This window comes from Rhinolophus hipposideros (assembly GCF_964194185.1).
Source record: "Rhinolophus hipposideros genome assembly, chromosome: 9".
In the NCBI taxonomy this organism is placed as follows: Eukaryota; Metazoa; Chordata; class Mammalia; order Chiroptera; family Rhinolophidae; genus Rhinolophus; species Rhinolophus hipposideros.
This window is the reverse complement of record NC_138055.1, coordinates 46,595,914-46,614,862: the sequence shown is the minus strand read 5'-3', so window position 1 is coordinate 46,614,862 and position 18,949 is coordinate 46,595,914. Positions and strand designations below refer to the sequence as shown.

General features: G+C 33.2%; 1 protein-coding gene across 2 annotated transcripts in view; it reads left to right on the top strand.

Annotated features, from left to right (window-relative positions):
• ADAMTS20 (ADAM metallopeptidase with thrombospondin type 1 motif 20) overlaps positions 1 to 18,949 on the top strand; it is a 155,727-nt gene that overhangs the window by 86,079 nt on the left and 50,699 nt on the right. For both annotated transcript variants that reach the window (XR_013994018.1, XM_081059853.1), the window contains exons 19-28: positions 3,273 to 3,399; positions 4,966 to 5,176; positions 5,310 to 5,474; positions 5,972 to 6,136; positions 7,573 to 7,692; positions 8,305 to 8,412; positions 9,180 to 9,344; positions 9,452 to 9,742; positions 10,550 to 10,711; positions 12,215 to 12,391. Coding sequence is in view for 1 of the 2 variants with exons in the window: in XM_081059853.1 (XP_080915979.1) it covers positions 3,273 to 3,399; positions 4,966 to 5,176; positions 5,310 to 5,474; positions 5,972 to 6,136; positions 7,573 to 7,692; positions 8,305 to 8,412; positions 9,180 to 9,344; positions 9,452 to 9,742; positions 10,550 to 10,711; positions 12,215 to 12,391 (1,691 nt within the window). In the remaining variant the exon portion in view is untranslated. The remainder of the gene's footprint in view (positions 1 to 3,272; positions 3,400 to 4,965; positions 5,177 to 5,309; positions 5,475 to 5,971; positions 6,137 to 7,572; positions 7,693 to 8,304; positions 8,413 to 9,179; positions 9,345 to 9,451; positions 9,743 to 10,549; positions 10,712 to 12,214; positions 12,392 to 18,949) is intronic.

The window sequence follows — 18,949 nt, the reverse complement described above, 5'->3', positions numbered from 1 at the left end:
TTCTCTAAAGTTAAATTTCCTCAGTTCTATTTACTTATTTTTCTGTATACTGAAACTTATCAGTCCCCAAACTTTTGATGAGAACTGTCAATTTTGTCTGTCAGTTTAATCTATCAATTTTAATTTTTCTTCACTTTTTCTTCATCTGTGCTACTGTGGTCCTCTTTTCTCTTGCTCTAATTTGTGTTGCTTTTTAGGCCTGTCTTATGGCTGTCATCTCGTGCTTTCCCTTCATTATTACCTAGGGAGATCTTTTTGACTTTCATTTGTGTTGGACTCCCTGTTTTCTAAAACCCATGAATTCCCCTTTTTGATTTACATCCCCCAATGCGTGGAACATATCCCTCAGTATTTTCCTAAGAGAGAAGGTAGTTTTTGGAGACCTTTCATATCTGTAAAATGGCATTATTCTATTCTCACATCTCACACTTGATCATTAGTTTTGCTGGTATAAAATTCTACATTAGATTATTTCCAAAATTAGAGTAATTTTGAGAGCCTTGTTTTCTCACTTTTCGATTTCTGTGCTTGTATGTGATACTTTCTATTGTGGAACTTTTGTGGATCCTCTTTAGTTCTAGTGGTGGGAAATGTCAGGACAATGTGCCTCTATGTGGGTGTTTCTTCCATTTATTCTCCTAGGTTTTTAGGATGCCATTGCAATTAGAAAACATATTCTTTGACTTGAGAAATTTTATCTCATTATTTCTTTGATACCTTCCTCACATTAAATTTTCACTTCTGTCTTTCTGAAATTTGTATTTAGATGTTCGACCTTCTGGACTGATCACTTTTTTTCAAATAATTTCTTTTTAAAATTTACATCATTTTTTAAATGTTTCTTCTCATAACCTCTTGCTTTTGTTTCATGGATGCAATATCGATGTCACTGAGAGTATTAATCCAGTCTGTAAGTTTTCTTCTGCCCCCTGACATACCTTTTTCATTTCTATTTTGGTTTTGCTTACTTTGGTCTCCTTTGTGTTAGTGGCTTTCCTAAAATGTCTGCAGATCCTTTGCTGTTTTTTCATATTTAAGACTAAAATCCTAAAAGTCCAGTGTGGGTCAGACAAGTCAAACAGGAGCCTCATTTTTGAGTAATTGGGTCACTAAGTAACCTTTTCATGTGTCATTAGGGGAGAACTCAGTTGATCTTTTTTCTTGGGCTGAAGAGTCTCCCAAGAGTGGAATCTTCCCACCTTCTGAAAAGTCAAGGTGGGGACCAAGGAGCCAGTTTGAATCTAGAGGTAAATGAAAAGTGTCCAGGGGGACTGGATCTTATAATTCAGTATGAAGACTTATACTAAAGCTCCCCATTTTTAGTATAATGCTTCCCGAACTTCCCTCAGTTGTGTCTGTGCCCTCAAGTTCATCTTCTCAAGAGTTATGCTGTCCAATATAGTAGCCGCTAGACACCTATGGCTAGTCTACTGAAGTGTGGTATCTGAAATACAATGGATTTTGAAGACTTAGTATAAAAAATGTAGCATATATCATCAAAAAGTTTATATTGATAATATGTTGAAATGATCATATTTTGGATATTTAGAGTTAGATATAAATATTAACTTCACCTATATCTTATTACTTTTTTATTGTGTCTACTAGAAACTGTAGCATTACCTATGTGGCTACATTCTGTTTTTTACTGGACAGTGCTGCTTTTGACTGGAAAGGTAGAAGTCTAACCATTCTTCATAAACACGTTTCAGTCAATACTCCATTTTTTCAGGCCTACCCCCTCACACATTCACCTCTTCAAAGGAACCTGGTGTTTTCCATTCCTGGGCTTTTCTTGGATTCTCTGGCATGAATGGTTTGTTTCTTATTCACTGTTCCCTTCCACAGGCTTAAGTTTCAGTTTCCTTGGCTTTGTTAAACAGTTATTTCCATCCCCTTTTCATATTCAGAATTTCTTCTTCTTGCCTACTGTGTTTTTTATTCTTTGTGTTCTTTTAGGTTTGTGCCTTTTCAAAATTCCTTAAGTTATTTCAAATGGTATTTAGGACGGCGCAGAGGTACACATATATGTTCATGTTTAGCTAACTGGAAGCATACACTTGAACTTTGATAAAACAGAAATTTATGTCACTGACGACTTAAACTCTTTCCTGTCTCCTCATTGCAGACAGTGTGAGGTTTAATCTACACCAGCCTGTTATAACCACTTCTCTTACGTTCCTTTGGCTGTGGTCATGCCACATGCTAACACCCACCAAGTCTCAGTAGCTTAGAACAAAACAAATGTATTTCTCACTCATACCATGTTTTGGCTGCTTAATTGGCGATGACTCTTCTTCAGGTTGGTATCTGTGTTCATGTCATATTTTTTTAAAAACCGATTTTTTAGAGCAATTTTCGGTTTATAAAAAATCAAGCAGAAAGTACAGGAAATTTCCATGTTCTTCCTTCTTCCACGGCTCCCCTCAGTCCCCTATTAACATCTTGCATTAGTGTAACACATTTGTTACAATTAATGAATTATTATTAACTAAAGTCCATAGTTTACATTAGGGTTCACTCTTTGTGTTGTACATGCTGTTGATTTTAACAAATGTATGATAACTTCTAGTGTTACAGTATCATACATAATAATCTCACTGCCCTAAAAACTCCTCCTTCCACCTCCCCTTGAACTTGTGACAACCACTGATCTTTTTGTTGCCTGTCCATTTCTTTTTCATTTGTGATTCCAGGCTGAAAGATCAGCCCCATCTGAGAAAGGCTGTCTTAGAGAAAGAGGGGAAAGGGAAAGAGCTGGCAGAACTTACAGTGGCTTTTAGAGCTTCTGCCTGGAATTGGAATAGGTCACAACCCCTTACATTGGTTGGTATAAGCCTGATATCAATGGGCAGGGACGTTTACTCCTCCCAAGGGAAGTTACAGTACCATTGAAGGAAGTGGAGATGTACAGTTTTCTTACAGGGAAAGGGGAAGCAAATAATGGGGGAACGATAATACAGTGTACCCTATAGCATCAGTGCCAACCCTGGCCACTCAGTTCTCCACTAACAACGACTCCGTCCATACTTGTCCCACCTTCCTTCTGTCTCTTCACTAAGCAAACTTTTCTATATTTCAGGATTCAGCTTACTTATTGTATAGTGTCATTCTTGACTAGATTAATATGCTAGCCTTTCCTGTATGCTGCATTGGAATTTTTTGCTTTCTTAACTGAATCCTTTATGCTCTTAGCAGAATTAAATAATTAAGGAACATCTACTTGTGTGAATTTTCCTTTTATTTTTAATTTTTGTTTGATTTTGGCCAAGGTCTTCATAGAAGAAAAATTACCTGCATACGTAAGAGTGATCATATGGTAATGGCCGATCAAAGATGTGACCACCTGCCACTTCCATTGTTTGTGACTGAAAGGTGCAATGTAGACTGTGAACTAAGGTAAAAGAGAAATAATGCATATTGTAAACAGTGTATAATGCAACCAGGTTAAAATCAATACGTGAGATAAGATATAAAGCATCTCATGCAGTACCTAGCACACAGTGGACAGATAATTAAAGTCTGTCCTCTGTCCCTACCATTATAAAATATCATGTTCACTAATTTATTGTGAAACTCAGCACTTGGTTTGAGTTTTTGTTCATAGTCTTTCCTGAATACCAGCAGATAGGCCTCAATATTTTATATATGGAAATAGAAACAAATTTGTCTTTAAAATAAATACAGGTAAACTCTAATCTGAAAACCTATGGTTTAAAGTGCTGAAATAATAAATCTTTGTAGCATGATTCTGTAATTTCCATTGAATTTATGAACCAATAAACTTAAAGTTTCAGGATTAGAGAATCTATAGATAGAGGAATCAATTTTGTCAATATTCTGTCCATTAAATGTTAAGGAAATGAATCTAGATTACGGCAGGGAAGTTTGTACTTCTAAATTCCTTGTCATTAGGTTTCTTTGTCATTTGTCTTAGAATGAATCTAAGAACAATAACCCCATCTAGCGAATGACAGTTAACATTCAGGGATGGAGAGAACCTTCTCTTAGCAAGAATGAGAATTGTTGTATTTTATGATGTTTGAAGACAGATAGCAAAAGCCTAGTGGTAAAATTGCCGGTATAAGTTGCATCACCGCATTGTAGTGGAACGAAACACAACAAAATCCTTGAGATGCTTTGGGGATGGAAATGAACTCCATGAATTCTTTACTTTGTTATACGGGTGCATTCAGGTTGTCTGATAGCTTGCTGGACTATATTGGAATCATTTGGCTATCACTGCAAATTTTACTTGTGGAAAAAATGTTTTCTTTGAAAACATGTCTGAAAATAGATTACATTAATTAACGAGAAAATGTGATATGCTTGACAAAAATCTAGTTTACCAACTTTTAAATGCTCTATCTTTATCTATGTAGTCAGATTCCCAAATATTCTGTGATCATAACAAATATATATAGACAGAGACACCAGCTGGTTACAAGTTAAATGTATTTAGTTATAGACTTCAATCTGCCACTAAATAATTGGGCAATCTTGATCTACACCACTTGTTTTCAAAGGTCTTTGGGGAAGCTTGGGATTCCCTGGACATAACTCCAAAGCTGCCACCAAAGGCCAAGATGAGATCAACAGACAGAGCACTGGCTCTCCATCTCCAGCTTTCACCAGATCAGCTACTCTTTTATATATTTGGAGAGCAAGTTCGATTTTATTTGGGGAGAAAAGTAATATTTCTAACAAAAAGTCAAGTATTCACACTATTTGAATACACAACACCTCTGGGTTATTTTCTCATCTATAAAATTAAAGTGTGGGCTATATGATCACTAAGAATATTTCATCTTTAATACCATGATATGTCAATATTTTCAGAGGGCTTCTTTATCAACTATAACAGACTTTTAAAAGTTGAATCATATGCACGAGTTTCTCTGAATCCGGTTTGGAAATTGCCTTAATTGTCATACCTCCTAAGTGGAATAACATTCTCTTTTCCAGGTGGCACATCATTGGCAAAAGTGAATGTTCATCCCGTTGTGGTCAAGGATATAGGGTCTTGGATGTCCACTGCATGAAGTATTCCATTCATAAAGGACAGACTGTCCCAGTGGATGGCCACTACTGCAGTGACCAACCTAAACCTCCCACCCGAGAACCCTGCCATGGTGACTGTGTCTTAACAAGGTGGCATTATTCAGAATGGTCCCAGGTACACATAAAAAGTATTGTTGAAGAAAAGTTACCCTCTTGTTTTCTAATTAAATAGTTGTAACTCTTAAAGTATATTTTTCTTATTTTTTTTCCCATTTGTCACCCTTTTTTTTTTTTAAAAAAAAAATCAGTGTTCCAGGAGTTGTGGAGGAGGGGAAAGATCTCGAGACTCTTATTGTATAAATAACTTTGGCCACCGTCTTGCTGACCGAGAATGCCAAGAACTTCCCCAAGTGACAATAGAGAATTGCAATGAATTTTCCTGTCCCAGTTGGGCTACTAGTGAGTGGAGTGAGGTAACATTCATCACATGAGGCTTAGAACTGTTATGATATTGTATAGCAAAGCTTATAAATCTAAGGCTTTATGTAATTTTAAAATATTAATGCTTTTGTCATTTTGTAAATAACTTTATTATCAAGGCAATACAAATTAATTAATTAAAAATTAATAAATGATTTACACTATCTGGCTAACAGTCACCTTAACTATTGTTCCATCTATAACCACTTTCATAAGAAAGTCCCACTGTTCACACTTGCCTGAGATACATACTTATTCTAAGGTTAGTTTTGTACCTTTGTTTCTAGGACAAATGGACATCATATGGGATTCAGGGAGCAAGTTGGGGATGGCTGATCTTACCCAGTGAATATCTCTGAATGAGTGAAGGGAAATGTCCCTAGGAGTTGTCTTTCAACTGCTTTTTAATATATAAATTGTTCGTTGTGTCATTTTGTACGGCATTTCTGTTAATACTGAAAATAAATAACCGTGAGTTGTGTTCTTACAGTGTCTTGTTACGTGCGGAAAAGGAACAAAGCAGCGGCAGGTGTGGTGTGAACTGAATGATGATCATTTGAGCGATGGCTTTTGTAATCCAAGTACCAAACCTGAATCTCTGAGACCCTGTGAGCTTCGTACATGTGCTTCCTGGCAAGTAGGACCATGGGGTTCTGTGAGTATATGACTAGGGTTTTTCTGATTTAATCCATCTTTACAGAATAGTACACATGTGGTATATTCATTTTTTGTGTGGATGCACCTAAATTTGCATCGGTTTTTTGGAAAAATACCACTGACATAGTAAACCCTGTTCTGCAAAGTGTGGTCAGTACTGTTAATTTTGCTGTGGTAAATATTTCAGCTTCATTTTTGAATTTACTTTTGTTGATCAAAATGCTACAAATGTATGCTTTTGTCAGCCTTGTTTAACCTGTAAATATTCTCATGTACTGTGTCTAAATATCTTGACTGTAGTTAGAAGAGGCATTGTTGAGAACTTTTGCCAAACAGGCAGGTAGGAATCTGAAGGATGAGCAGTGGTCAGGCTGGCTGAAGGTGGGCAGCTTATTATCCTGTGGGAGGTTGCCACAGTTGATGGGGAAACTTCTCTCATTTTTCCTTTAACTTTGTCTCGTGCTCTTCCTTCTTTATCTCTTTGAAATTTACATGCCATTGAGCGGGCTCCGATTTTGCATCTCTCTGAATGGGTGGTGTCCACACTGTCCTGTCCTCAGCAGCCTGCTCAGCTCCTGGAGACTCATGCCTATGGCTTCTTTTATGGAGTCAGTCATCTCACATGTGGTCTTCCTCTTGTCCTGCTGCCTTCTATTTTTCCCAGCATTATTGTCTCTTCCAAAGAAGCCTACCTATTCATGATGTACCCAAAGCAGGACATCTTCAATTTTGTCATTTTGCCTCCAGTGACGTTTCAGGCTTAATTTGCTCTAGGAACCACTTGTTTGTCTCACTGGCAGTCCAGGGTATCCACAGAGCCATCCTCCAACACCATAGTTCAGTTAATCAATTCACTTAGCATACTAAACGACAACATATACCAGGTACATTTTGAAAAGTAGTTTCCCTAAATTGTATTGACTCTGCCTCCAAAATATTAGGTCTCCATTGATATTTTTACATGATAATATTTTTAAGCTATGATAATAACTGTCCATTTTAACATCAATATTTTATTAGTATCTATAACAATTTGAATAAATACTAGGGTGCCAAAAATAATGTATACAAGTGGACAATTTGGTCGCCGTTGCTCAAGCAGTAGTTCGCTGTAATCAGAATGGTCTAGACGCTGATGGTAACCACTTTAAGCACCTCTTGTAATTGCAGAAGTCAAACATGACTGGTATTCATCTTTTGCTATTGGTATATATTACAATTACAATTTTAATAGTTTTTTCCTTTCTTAAAATGTATATACATTTTTGTGTCACCCTCTGTTTATAGAGTAAATTTGCTAATGTTAAGTCTGGAATAGATTGTAAAGAACTAATAAAAAGATCTACTGAAAACATTAACTTTATTCATTAACAAACTTGAGTTTACGTACTTTTTGAATAATAATGGTGTTTGATATCTGCTTACATCCTTCAGTGCACAGCCACCTGTGGACATGGGTATCAGATGCGTGCTGTTAAATGTGTCAATGAGCTTCTCAGTGCAGTGTTAGATGACAGAATGTGCCATGGAGCTAGTCGCCCTAGTGACAGGCAGGTAAAGGACAGCAATTCCTGGATTATAAACAAAAAGATTTATGACACAGGAGAATTATTGATGTGTTAAAATTATTTCTGCATGTATTTCTTCCACTTAGACTTATATGCCTTAAAAATATGTGCATGCATGTGCGTCAAAGAGAATTTATCATTCTTGGTTTTCCCAGCTTCATAGCTTTAATTAATGACTTTTTACTCTTTATCTACCATTGGATCGCTCATTTACCATATATTTCCATCCACTGAACTGCAGAAGAAGGATATCTATTACTATGAATATCATGAACTTTTAAAGTGTGTCGTTTTGTTTAAGGCAGTGTCTATGTTCCTTCAGAATGCTTCAGTGTAGTGGTATTTTTGAAGGACTATTGCTCTTTCACTTTTCAACTATGAAACAGAATGATCCAAAGTTTAGGATTCAAAGCCATACTGTATAGTTCAAGCCCTTACAGTACTTTGTATTTAAAAAAAAAATTTACATTGTTTATTTGTAATGTAGTATGCAGCTGTTTTTGAATTAAATACGTAGAAGAAATGAAACATAGGATTTAATGTAAATCAGAGTGATTAATCAATTAATGTTTAATGAGATCCCTTTTTCTTTGACTAGGACTGTATAGTGACACCTTGCCCAATTATCCCTAAAATTGGGGCGACTTCATTACCAGCTGTTCCCATGGGAAAGATAGCACAATGGCGACATGGTTCTTGGACCCCAGTAAGTGAATTCCTATAAGAGGTAGAGTGTTTGTATTATCAGAAGCTTTTAGACATTGACAAAATGGTTGCTACAGATTTGCCAAATTGATGTATAGATTCATTGTTAGGTATTTTGATGGTGTGGAAGGAGTTTGGGGTTTAGAATTAGGTAATTTAATGGCCAGATCCTGCTGTGCCTTTGAAGAACTCTATGTCTCTGGGCAAGAAACTTAAGTTTTCTGGGTCTATTTCTGATCTACAAAATGGGGATAATATTTATGTCACAAGTTGTTATGAGAAGCAGATGTGTTATTAGGCATTTTATTAGCCTTTATTTAAGCTACCAACATTTTCATGTCATTTTTCTAAACTGAAAGGTTTGCTTCAACTGTATGTGGTACATATTTTTAAGCTTCGCATGTTCTCTGAATATTTAATTATAGGGTCATATCTACTCTATTCAGTCTTTCAAGGATATTTTAAATATCTTAAGATTCTTTTATATAAAATGCTTTTCATATCTTTAATTTTGTAAATAACTAATCAGTATTCCAGGAAGTTGAGTGCTTTGTTCTCATTATTGTAAATATTTGATCTGTTAAATTTATAATTCAAATTGAGTGAGATATTCACTGTCCTGCCATTAACTCAGACATGATGCCCCGTGATATTATTCACAATTTGTTTTTTCAAGAAACTTTATATTTTAGAAATGTTAGCAACAGCTATGTGTAAAGAAAGTGGGAGAGGTACTATAATAACACCTTGGTATAATTCAATTTTAAGTGCTCCGCGTCTTGTGGAAGAGGTAATCAAGCCCGCTATGTAAGCTGTCGCGATGCTCACGATGGAATAGCAGATGAATCATACTGTGCCCATTTACCTCGACCTGCTGAAATAGCTGTCTGTTTTAGCCCTTGCGGGGAGTGGCAAACAGGGAATTGGTCACCTGTAAGTATTTTTATGATTAAAAAAGAAATGAAAAATTTAAATATAATAGTTGATAGTATAATATTGCAGTTTATTACATTATAAATGTTGTCTAAATGTGTGATCAGTGTTCAGCTTCCTGTGGCCATGGAAAAACAACTCGACAAGTTTTATGCATCAAGTACCATCAGCCAATTAATGAGAATTACTGTGACCCTGAAGTTCGCCCTTCGATAGAACAAGAATGTAATGTGGCAGCCTGCCTACCCACGTACAGCAACTTCCCGAGTTCCTCTGAGCAGCCAAACCGTTTTCCAGGCAGGAATTTTCCATTAACTCACAAACCAGAAGATAATCAAAATCAGGGGATCCATCCGTCTATCAGAGGAAACCAATGGAGAATAGGACCATGGGGATCAGTAAGCTGTCATTGAGTTATATTAATTCTGTAATTTTGTTATATTGTAGTCTTTTAACAGATATGTTTGTAATAATATCAAATGCTTTTAATGCTAGATTTATCTAAAGATCAATAAATTAAATCTTAAAAGGATTAAGCAATCTTTGAGCAGATTACAAATCCCTGGAGTTCCTATTGAATTATACACTAATGTGATATTATGATTACAGAGGAATGCACTTAAAAACAATCAGATTACAGTCCACTGTAATACAAACAAAATAAAATCCTTTAAGAGGTAAGACTACAAATGTTTATGAAAAAAGAAATCAAACCCAGAAATTACTCTGATAGAAATGTAGTAAACTGGTGTATAATCATGCTAAATTACAAAAGGTACAATTGTAGTTCATATTTTACTTGATATCAATGACATAAAATAAGGACAAACACCAATATAAAAGTTAAGTAACTTCACAATACCTCTTATTTTTTTTATTCCTTCAGTGAGACCTTAAAACTTTAATTAAGTATTAAAGTATTAAGTATTAGGACAAAAGTGAATTTCCCATTTTTTACTTAATTGTCAAAGTATTAAGCATTAGGATGAAGGTGAATTTCCTATTGCAAGCTTTAGAACTTCACCTTTCAGCAGCAAATTCTAATGAACCCCCTAGTAAAACTCAAGTGTTCTTGATTCAAATTCTGATTCCACAGAGGGGGATTTTAATGGGGAGACTTTGAAGTTGAGTCCAAATATTACCTTTTGTTCCCCATGTAATTTTCTGATGTGGAATCTGTAGTTTGTGTGTTTTATCGTTGTCAGTGCTCTAGCAGTTGTGCTGGAGGTGTTCAGCGTAGAGTTGTGGTCTGCCAAGATGAAAATGGAGAAAGCGCCAGTTACTGTGATGCAGCCTCCAAACCCCCCGAGTCAAAGCACTGTGATTTAGGACCTTGTCCACAGTGGAACTACGGAAGCTGGGGAGAAGTAAGTCAAAATGGGTCTTAAACTGGTGAAGATTATGACATCTCTGAAGACTGAAATAATCTTACCTCACTACACCATAAAGATTTTTTTTTTTTTAAATTAAGTAAAACCATGCTATTTTAATCGGTCTTCTGTCATGGTATATATCACTCATTCGTGATAAAAAATATGTACTCCATATTTTTTAACAGAATCTATTCTGTCAGTGCAAAAGTAATTGCAGTTTTTGCAATTATTTTTAACCTTTTCAACTAATTACTTTTGCACCGACCTATGCTAGCCAATATATGTGTGAACCTCATACCTTTCTAAAAGTAGTATATTAATGTTTTAATTTCTTAGAAAATTGGACTGATGTAGAAGACAGAAAATTAGATTGATACATAGACCTTTTTTTTAATATCCTTTTACTGAACCGTTCATTTGGTGAATCTTTTAAAACAGTTGTCAGTTATTGGGCACTTTCTTCATGCCCTGGCATTCTTTTACTGTGTTTCCCTGAAAATAAGACCTAACCAGAAAATAAGCCCTAGCATCATTTTTCAGGATGACATCCTTTGAACATAAGCCCTAATGCATCTTTTGCAGCAAAACTTAATATCAGACCCAACCTTATTTTTGGGGAAACATGGTAGGTACTTTGGATATGAAGACAATTTTTTAAATACTAATCTCACATATATTATGGATGAGAAAAAATAAGAAAGACTTATATTGGATGAATAAACAGCCTAAATTGATTAGTCAAATATTTTTTCTTAATGATTGTTAGTACATATTTATTCTTCATAGGAAATTTAGAAAATCATTGTTTAAAGATACATTTCTGACTAGATGCTAATAAAAGTCAAGTGACATTTTAAAAATGTACTTTTGCTATTTTCCAAAATAAAAGTAAAATTATTATTTCTGAATTTAGACATGCTTGTTGTGACAATTCACATAATACGAAAAATTACATAGAAATAAGAATTTTTAATATATTAATATATTTCCTGCCCGACTTATGTTCTCTGTTGGTCCAGAAATAGGTTCATATTATGCATGCTATTTTGCCATATGCTATTTTCATGTAATATATACTGAACATCTTTCCATGTTTTTAAATTTAGATCAGCTTTTTTAGCTTTCATTGGCTACTCCATTGAGAGGATACCATACATTGTGTAGTTAATACTTATTACTTAAGTAAATCAGTTTTGTTTCTGGCTTAACCTGCCAGGCCCTTAACCTACCAAGAGTTTATCTTACAGACCCTTGATATCTTAGTGAAATATCTTATGGTACTAATTCTCAAAATTTTGTCTATTTCTTTTTTTTGTTTTTTGAATTATGGAAGTAATACTTAGATTTATTTTTTTACCCCGGGAGAAATGTTGATAATTGTGAAAAAAATATAAACTTTAAACTCTAGCATTACTAATTACATGTTAAACATTGAGAAAAGTGATACAAAGATTCTTTTTAAAACAGCATTATTTTGAATTTTCTTCTCATTTTTAGTGTACACAAACCTGTGGAGGAGGAATAAAATCAAGATTTGTAATATGTCAATTCCCCAATGGTCAAATGTCACAGGAGCAAAACTGTGAAATCTTAAACAAGCCACCTAATGTGGTGCAGTGTCATGTGCATGCTTGCCCTGATGCTGTATCATGGCATCGGGGACCATGGAAATCGGTACGATAATCTTCTTATTTTCACCTTTTTGTTTTGTTTTACTATGTCCCTTTGCCTTTAATTTCTTCTTTTTATAAATTGTGTTGCACACTATTTTTTTTTTTTTTTTTTTTTTTAAAGCACAGCATTGGCCATCTTGGCTTGTGTTGTTACATTTGATAGTTTGGAAGAAGAATCCATTCAATTTCAAGGACTGTAATATATACAATAGTTTTATATGTATTTATTTTTTTAAGGAAATATTTTTCTCCAGTACATCTTTGGCTTGCCCTATTTACATTTGTCTATAATGTTAACGTTGTGCTTGTAACAATGGCAAATTAAGGCTGTGTCTTGTGTGAGTGTATAACTGTATGTGGCTTTCTGTTGTCTGTCAATGTCCAGTAACTGATCCACAAGCAAATGACGTTCTTTAAAACTTTGTATTTAATCGTTGTTAAACTTAGTATTTTGTTTGGAAATGTGAAATTATTAAAAAAAGAGAGAAATTTACTTACATAAAGTAAATTAATTGTTTACAATTTGTTACGTACATCATGGAAAAGTATGATTTGTATAGTAATTTATATGAATATTCATTTCTTCCACTATGTGGAGTTACTATGTTTTGGGGATGTTTTAATTTCTGTTTATTTTTTTGGATTCATAGACAAAATTCATAAATATTGCTTGTGAATGGTTTATTTTTTCTAGCATTTTCAAATATCTTGGCTTTGAAGAATTATATATATATACATATGAATTGAAATTACAATTTTGGTCACTTTTGATATTTTAAGTCATGCATAACCAAGTATACTTCCTTCAGATGAAAACTGATTTGAGTCTATAATCTATTTATAATTAAATTTACAAAACTAAACAGTTCTTCATTTGGAAAATATTTATAACCCTGGTTTTCTAAACAACCCTGATGTTTTGCTTTGCTGAAGTCAAAGTTTACAATGATGTGTAAACCCAAGTTTCATCTCATGTTATTTGAAAAGTAGGTCAAGTTCTAGTTCAGGTTGAAATTCATCTTTATAGTCAAAGTATGACTGATACAAAACAATAGAACATTTTAACTTTATAGGAGGACCTTAAATTGTTGCCTCAAAGAACCATCACTTTGTGGGAATTAACAAAAGCATATTTTACCATAGAAAGCATTCACATATTAATGTTTGCTGCCCATCTGTACCCTAGGCACTGTGCTACAGAAATAATAAACACATGTTTCTTACCCCTATCGAGTGTACAGTCTAGTTGGAGAGATCTGAAATACTGTAGGATCTCACCACAAATAGGTATCAGTTTTTTGTTAGCCATCTGAAATTGGAAATTCACTTTCTCTTTACTATATCTCTGTTACATTTTCTTTCATTTTATTGGTTTTAATTTGCAAGCCTAGTGTTCAATAATGCTATAGATTACCTTTTGGAATTTTGCCTCAGTTAGGAAAGCAGACTCTTAAGCTTTGTAATGGCATTTGTTTCTGAGCACACAGTTTTGTTTTCCCTACTCACCCATGATTTCATTAATTCACAAAGCATTAAACATTTACTATGTCTCCTGCTTTGTGCTAGGTATTAAAGAACCTAAAGTGTTTTTGAATCAGATTTTCTATTTAAGGGGTCAGCAAATTATGGCCAATGGATTAAATCTGGCCCAATGCCTATTTTTTTTTTTTGTAAATAAGTTTTATTGGAACATAGTCATGTACATTTTTCATGTATTATTTATGGTGGCTTTTGCACTATTAAGCAGAGTTGATTAGTTGCAATACAGTCTATATGGCCCTCAAAGCTTGAAATATTTACTATTTGACCCTTTTTGGGAAAAGTTTGCTGACTTCTGTTCTATTTAATAAACTTGATAATGCTTTTTAAGTTCAACATAAAATGTACTGACAGTTATAGAATATTTTAATTACAAGTGTTCATTTGGGGTCAGTTTTAGATATCTTTAATCCTTTGTTTAATATTTTTAAAACATTTTATGTTTTATCAACCTTCTCTATATATTCACTATGGTATGCACACAAGTGTTTCCCAGCTTTACTGAGATGTAATTGGCCTATAACGTGTAATTTTAAGGTGTACAGCATCACACAGTATTTCCATATTACGTTGGAGGTGTCTAATACTGTAATCCGATGTACTGTATCACACGAGTTTTTATGTAAATAATGTCATATGTGAAAAACCTTGAAGTTCATTAAAGTCCTAGGCATAGATGACTTTTTCAGCCTCACAAAAGCAAATCAAAAAGAAAACAATAACCACAAATTACAAAATAGGAAAACAGAAGTACACGAGTCATTGCTTACTACATGTCTATTCCAAAAGGAGTTCATGGAATAATTCAGTCTTTGCACTAGTGAAGAACTATAATCTCTATTTTTCTGATAATTTGAATATAAATTTAAAAAAATCACAAATGTTTATATCAGAATTTTTACAAACTTATTTATTTACATTTTATATGTATAAAGAACATATATATCATTGGAGAGCTTGGGTTTCTTATATGAAGGATTTTGTTCCTTAAATTAGCCTTTTATATTAAAAGAGTTTAAGGGATCTGAAGTTTTGTTAAAACCAGATATAACCTTTTACCTCTTTCAGTGTTGCTGTATATTAGCCAAACTTCAGAATACCTCTTATTGACATATCAGGTTAATATTCTTTCATATATAACTTTAATTTCAACAGGTCCAATTCACTAGGTTAGAACATTGAAAATGTGTGTGTGTATATGTATGTATGTACATATATATATGAATGACATGAAATTTCAGAAACCTTTTTCATTTTAAAGCAAAATTAAAATATGAACTGCTACATCACTAAAGTGTAACTAAGAAGAAAGTTGTTAATATTCATTTAAATATTCTCCATGTTGTGGAAACTCTTGTAATAATTTATAAGCATGATTAAAGAAAGGAATAAATCTTAACCTATGTCTTAATTTAATGACTGTATTTTTGTGATTAGTCATTGTGAAATGATTGTATTTTAACCCGTGCTTATTAATGACATGTGTTGTGGCTTTGTGCTTTGCATAATTCATATGTGTGTGTTGTATTTTTACTCCTTGGATCAATACCTAAAATGTTTAAAGTCACTGAACAGATATTGTATTGTAATGAATGCCTCTTTTCTCTTGGTGGTTTATCATTCTTAAATAACAACTGCTCGTTTATTAAACATTGAACTGTTGAATAGCATGTTTTTCTAATTTAACTTAGTATATGTATATGCTACTGCTATTTTTCAGATAATTCGGTTAGAAACAAACATTAGTGTTAAAATATGATTTATTTAGCTATCAATTTTTAAATACTAGAAAGTTTCTATTTCCTTTTATATATTATAAATAATGAATAAAAATTTATGATACACAGAAACTTATTTAGTAAGTTAAAAATAAATGTGTTTGTGACCAAGATACTCTTTAAAAGGTAAGTGAAGTTTTATTTTTCTCTGCTCTTTCACATATATAGTAAGGAATATTACATGTAACAAACTGTTCCAACAAATGCTCTTTAAATAAATCTGTATTAATCTCTTTCGATTTTCCCACTATGTCTCATTTTAAGTGATTCATTTTCCTACGTTTTTATGCCTACATAGAATGAAATCACATTTGGTAAGAAAACAATGTGTATTCCAGTGTGTTCTGGGATTGATGACTATCCAACAAAGGTAGAGAGAGTATTTTTTCCATTAAAGATTGTTTTTTCATATGAAAATGAGAAAGTTGTTTTTAAATAATGAAAGATTGTATTTGAACTCTCTTGACTCTAGTGCTTTCCCCCAAAGTGTTTTGTTTTTGTTTTTTTTAAGAATACCCTTCTGTAGCATTTTATGAAAAATACATGCATACTATACTAAATCTCTACAAGGGAATGCAATAAACAGAAGCACTTCCGGAAATGAGTATGCATGAGTAGAACAAACCCAGTAAATCTGCAGTTTGTTGATTTTAACAGCTTTGTGTAATAAGAACATTGAGAGTCTGAGAAGAGGGATTGGGCTTCTCCTTTTAAGGTAGTTTCCACTCAAGGTGGAATGTGCTTGGGAAGATACTTGTAACTGCCTCCATTACTCCTAAAGCCAGCAGCCACGAAGGAGAACAAGGTAATATGTGTGTGTGGGGGAATGATGCCAAGAAACTATTAATTTTTTGTAAAGGAGGAGAGTTCAGTAACAACATTTGTAGTAATTAGTTATAAACAACCAAAGCGTCTTTTGATAGATGATTGGATAAAGAAGATGTGGTAAATATACATAATGAAATACTATTCTGTATTTCATTCTGAAATACTATTCTGTATTTCATTCTGAAATACTATTCTGTATTTCATTCTGTATTCTGAATACGATTCATAATATTGGTGGTTTAATAGATTATAATTATCCAAGAATTAGTAATGAGAATTGTACTTGACAACGCAATAATTCTGCCACTGGATCCTTTTAGAAAGCTTAAACTAGTAGGATATATTCAATTATATCCTGGCAAGAGATGAGCCGTCCTAAACCCCTACGCTAGAAGAATAGTTTAGCCTTTCCATATTTGCAGCATCTTTCTTTTTTGCACATACTGTGTTTCCCCGAAAATAAGACCTAGCCGGACAATCAGCTCTAATGCATCTTTTGGAGCAGAAATTTTGTAAGACCCGGTTTTATAGTAAAATAGGACCAGGTTTTGTATTAATTTCTGCTCCAAAAGACGCATTAGAGCTGATTGTCCGTCAAGGTCTTACTTTCGGGGAAACAGAGTATAAGTACAGATTTCATACCTCACCAAAAGGGAAAATGTGGATGGATTTATAGTTTGCCCTAGAAATGGTACTTTGAAAATAATTTTGTATACATAAATGGGCCTTGCAGGTTTGAAATATATGACCTACGAAAAATTTAAGTAGATTAATTAATGATGAGATCATGAATGAAGAGACTTTCTGTGAGTGAGTTTGTTGAATGAAGTTAGAACATAGAGTTTAAAATAACTAAAAAACATCCTGACTCGAAATGGCTATATGCCATATTTTTCTTTATATTTGTATATTAAAGAAAATGAAAATGTTGATATTTTCATGGTAATTCTATTTTCCAGGCATAATGCTTTGGAATGTTTAAGAATTTCTGAAAAAATAAAAGTTCATGTTTTAAAACGTATTCTCAATTTTCGTTGTGTTAATGCTACAATATCATTGTGTTATATGATGAGACTATATAAGATATATAGGCATTGTTAATATTAGTACACTTAGATGACCTAAATTTTTGTTATAATTTTATATTAACTTTCAGTAGTTTGAAAAAAATCATATTTTAGTTTCACATTAATAATTTTAAGTCTACTGCCTAACATTTTCTAGACAGTTGATTTCTAATTTTTGATCATATATACCATAGTAAATATTTTGAGCATGTACCCTTATATATATTTATTATATATTTGTACATTGTAAACAAACTAATATATAAGTATATTTTGTGATTTATAGAACACATACAAACATGAATTTAAGAGGATAAGATGAATATATAATAAACATTTATTTTATGAATAATACTTTTTCTCTGAATACTTTTCTTTCATCTCATTTTTTCAAAGGTGGTAGAATGTTTCATTAGTTTTGAAAATCTTGGTTCAACACTGTTACAGCAGTTCAAAAATCTGGTTGTTTCAATATATGATATCAGTAGCTTCCATAACCTTGCAAAAATGCATGCCTTTGTATAGCAAAGTTTATCACTGGATGTTTCTTTCATATACTAGTAATTGACTTTAAATCCAACATACCAATTATTCAAAACTTTTGTTGAAATTTGTCTCACAACTTTTCATTTTCCATGATGTCATTGAGTTCTTGAAAAGTACTGGAAGGAGTTATATTTTTATATTTTAACAAATGGCATTAAATTCAATTTAAACAGATGAGAAAATTTTGTGTCAAAGTTTTAAAAAATACACATTTCTGAGAGTTTTTATAGTTGGCATGTTGTTTATGGTAACAATCACAACACTGGAAATTAGTAGGAATTTCCAAAATCAGTTGCTCCCTTATCTACTCTTAAATGTCTCACTTACCTTAAAAGGTCTATTTTTTAAAATTATCTATTAGGTATGACATTTTTATCACTATTGTAGGGGAAAAAAATCAGCAAATGTGGAACAAGCCCCTTTTTGCAGTAGAAAAATTAGAAAAAATAATAATGATAGCAGTAAAGATTGGGTTTGAAGACAGGAAAAGCTTGGACAATGAGTCAAGGAAATTTGAGAGTACTAGCATTATGAACTGCAGGTTGAGAGGCCCATTTGATGGTATATAACCTGATTTTGTATTAGTCTCATGCGAGAGAACGTAATCCTGATTGTATCAAAAGAAATGTAAACTTTCATTTACCAAAAGGGTTTGAAGATTTGCTGTTGTTGTTGTTATTATAATTTTGGAATCAGGAAAGGTTTATTGTATGCTAAGGCACCAACTGAGAAACGGGGAGACCTGATGGTGCCTCAAATCCATCTTGAGAGCCCAGAATTCAGGCTTTTCTTTTCAGTTAC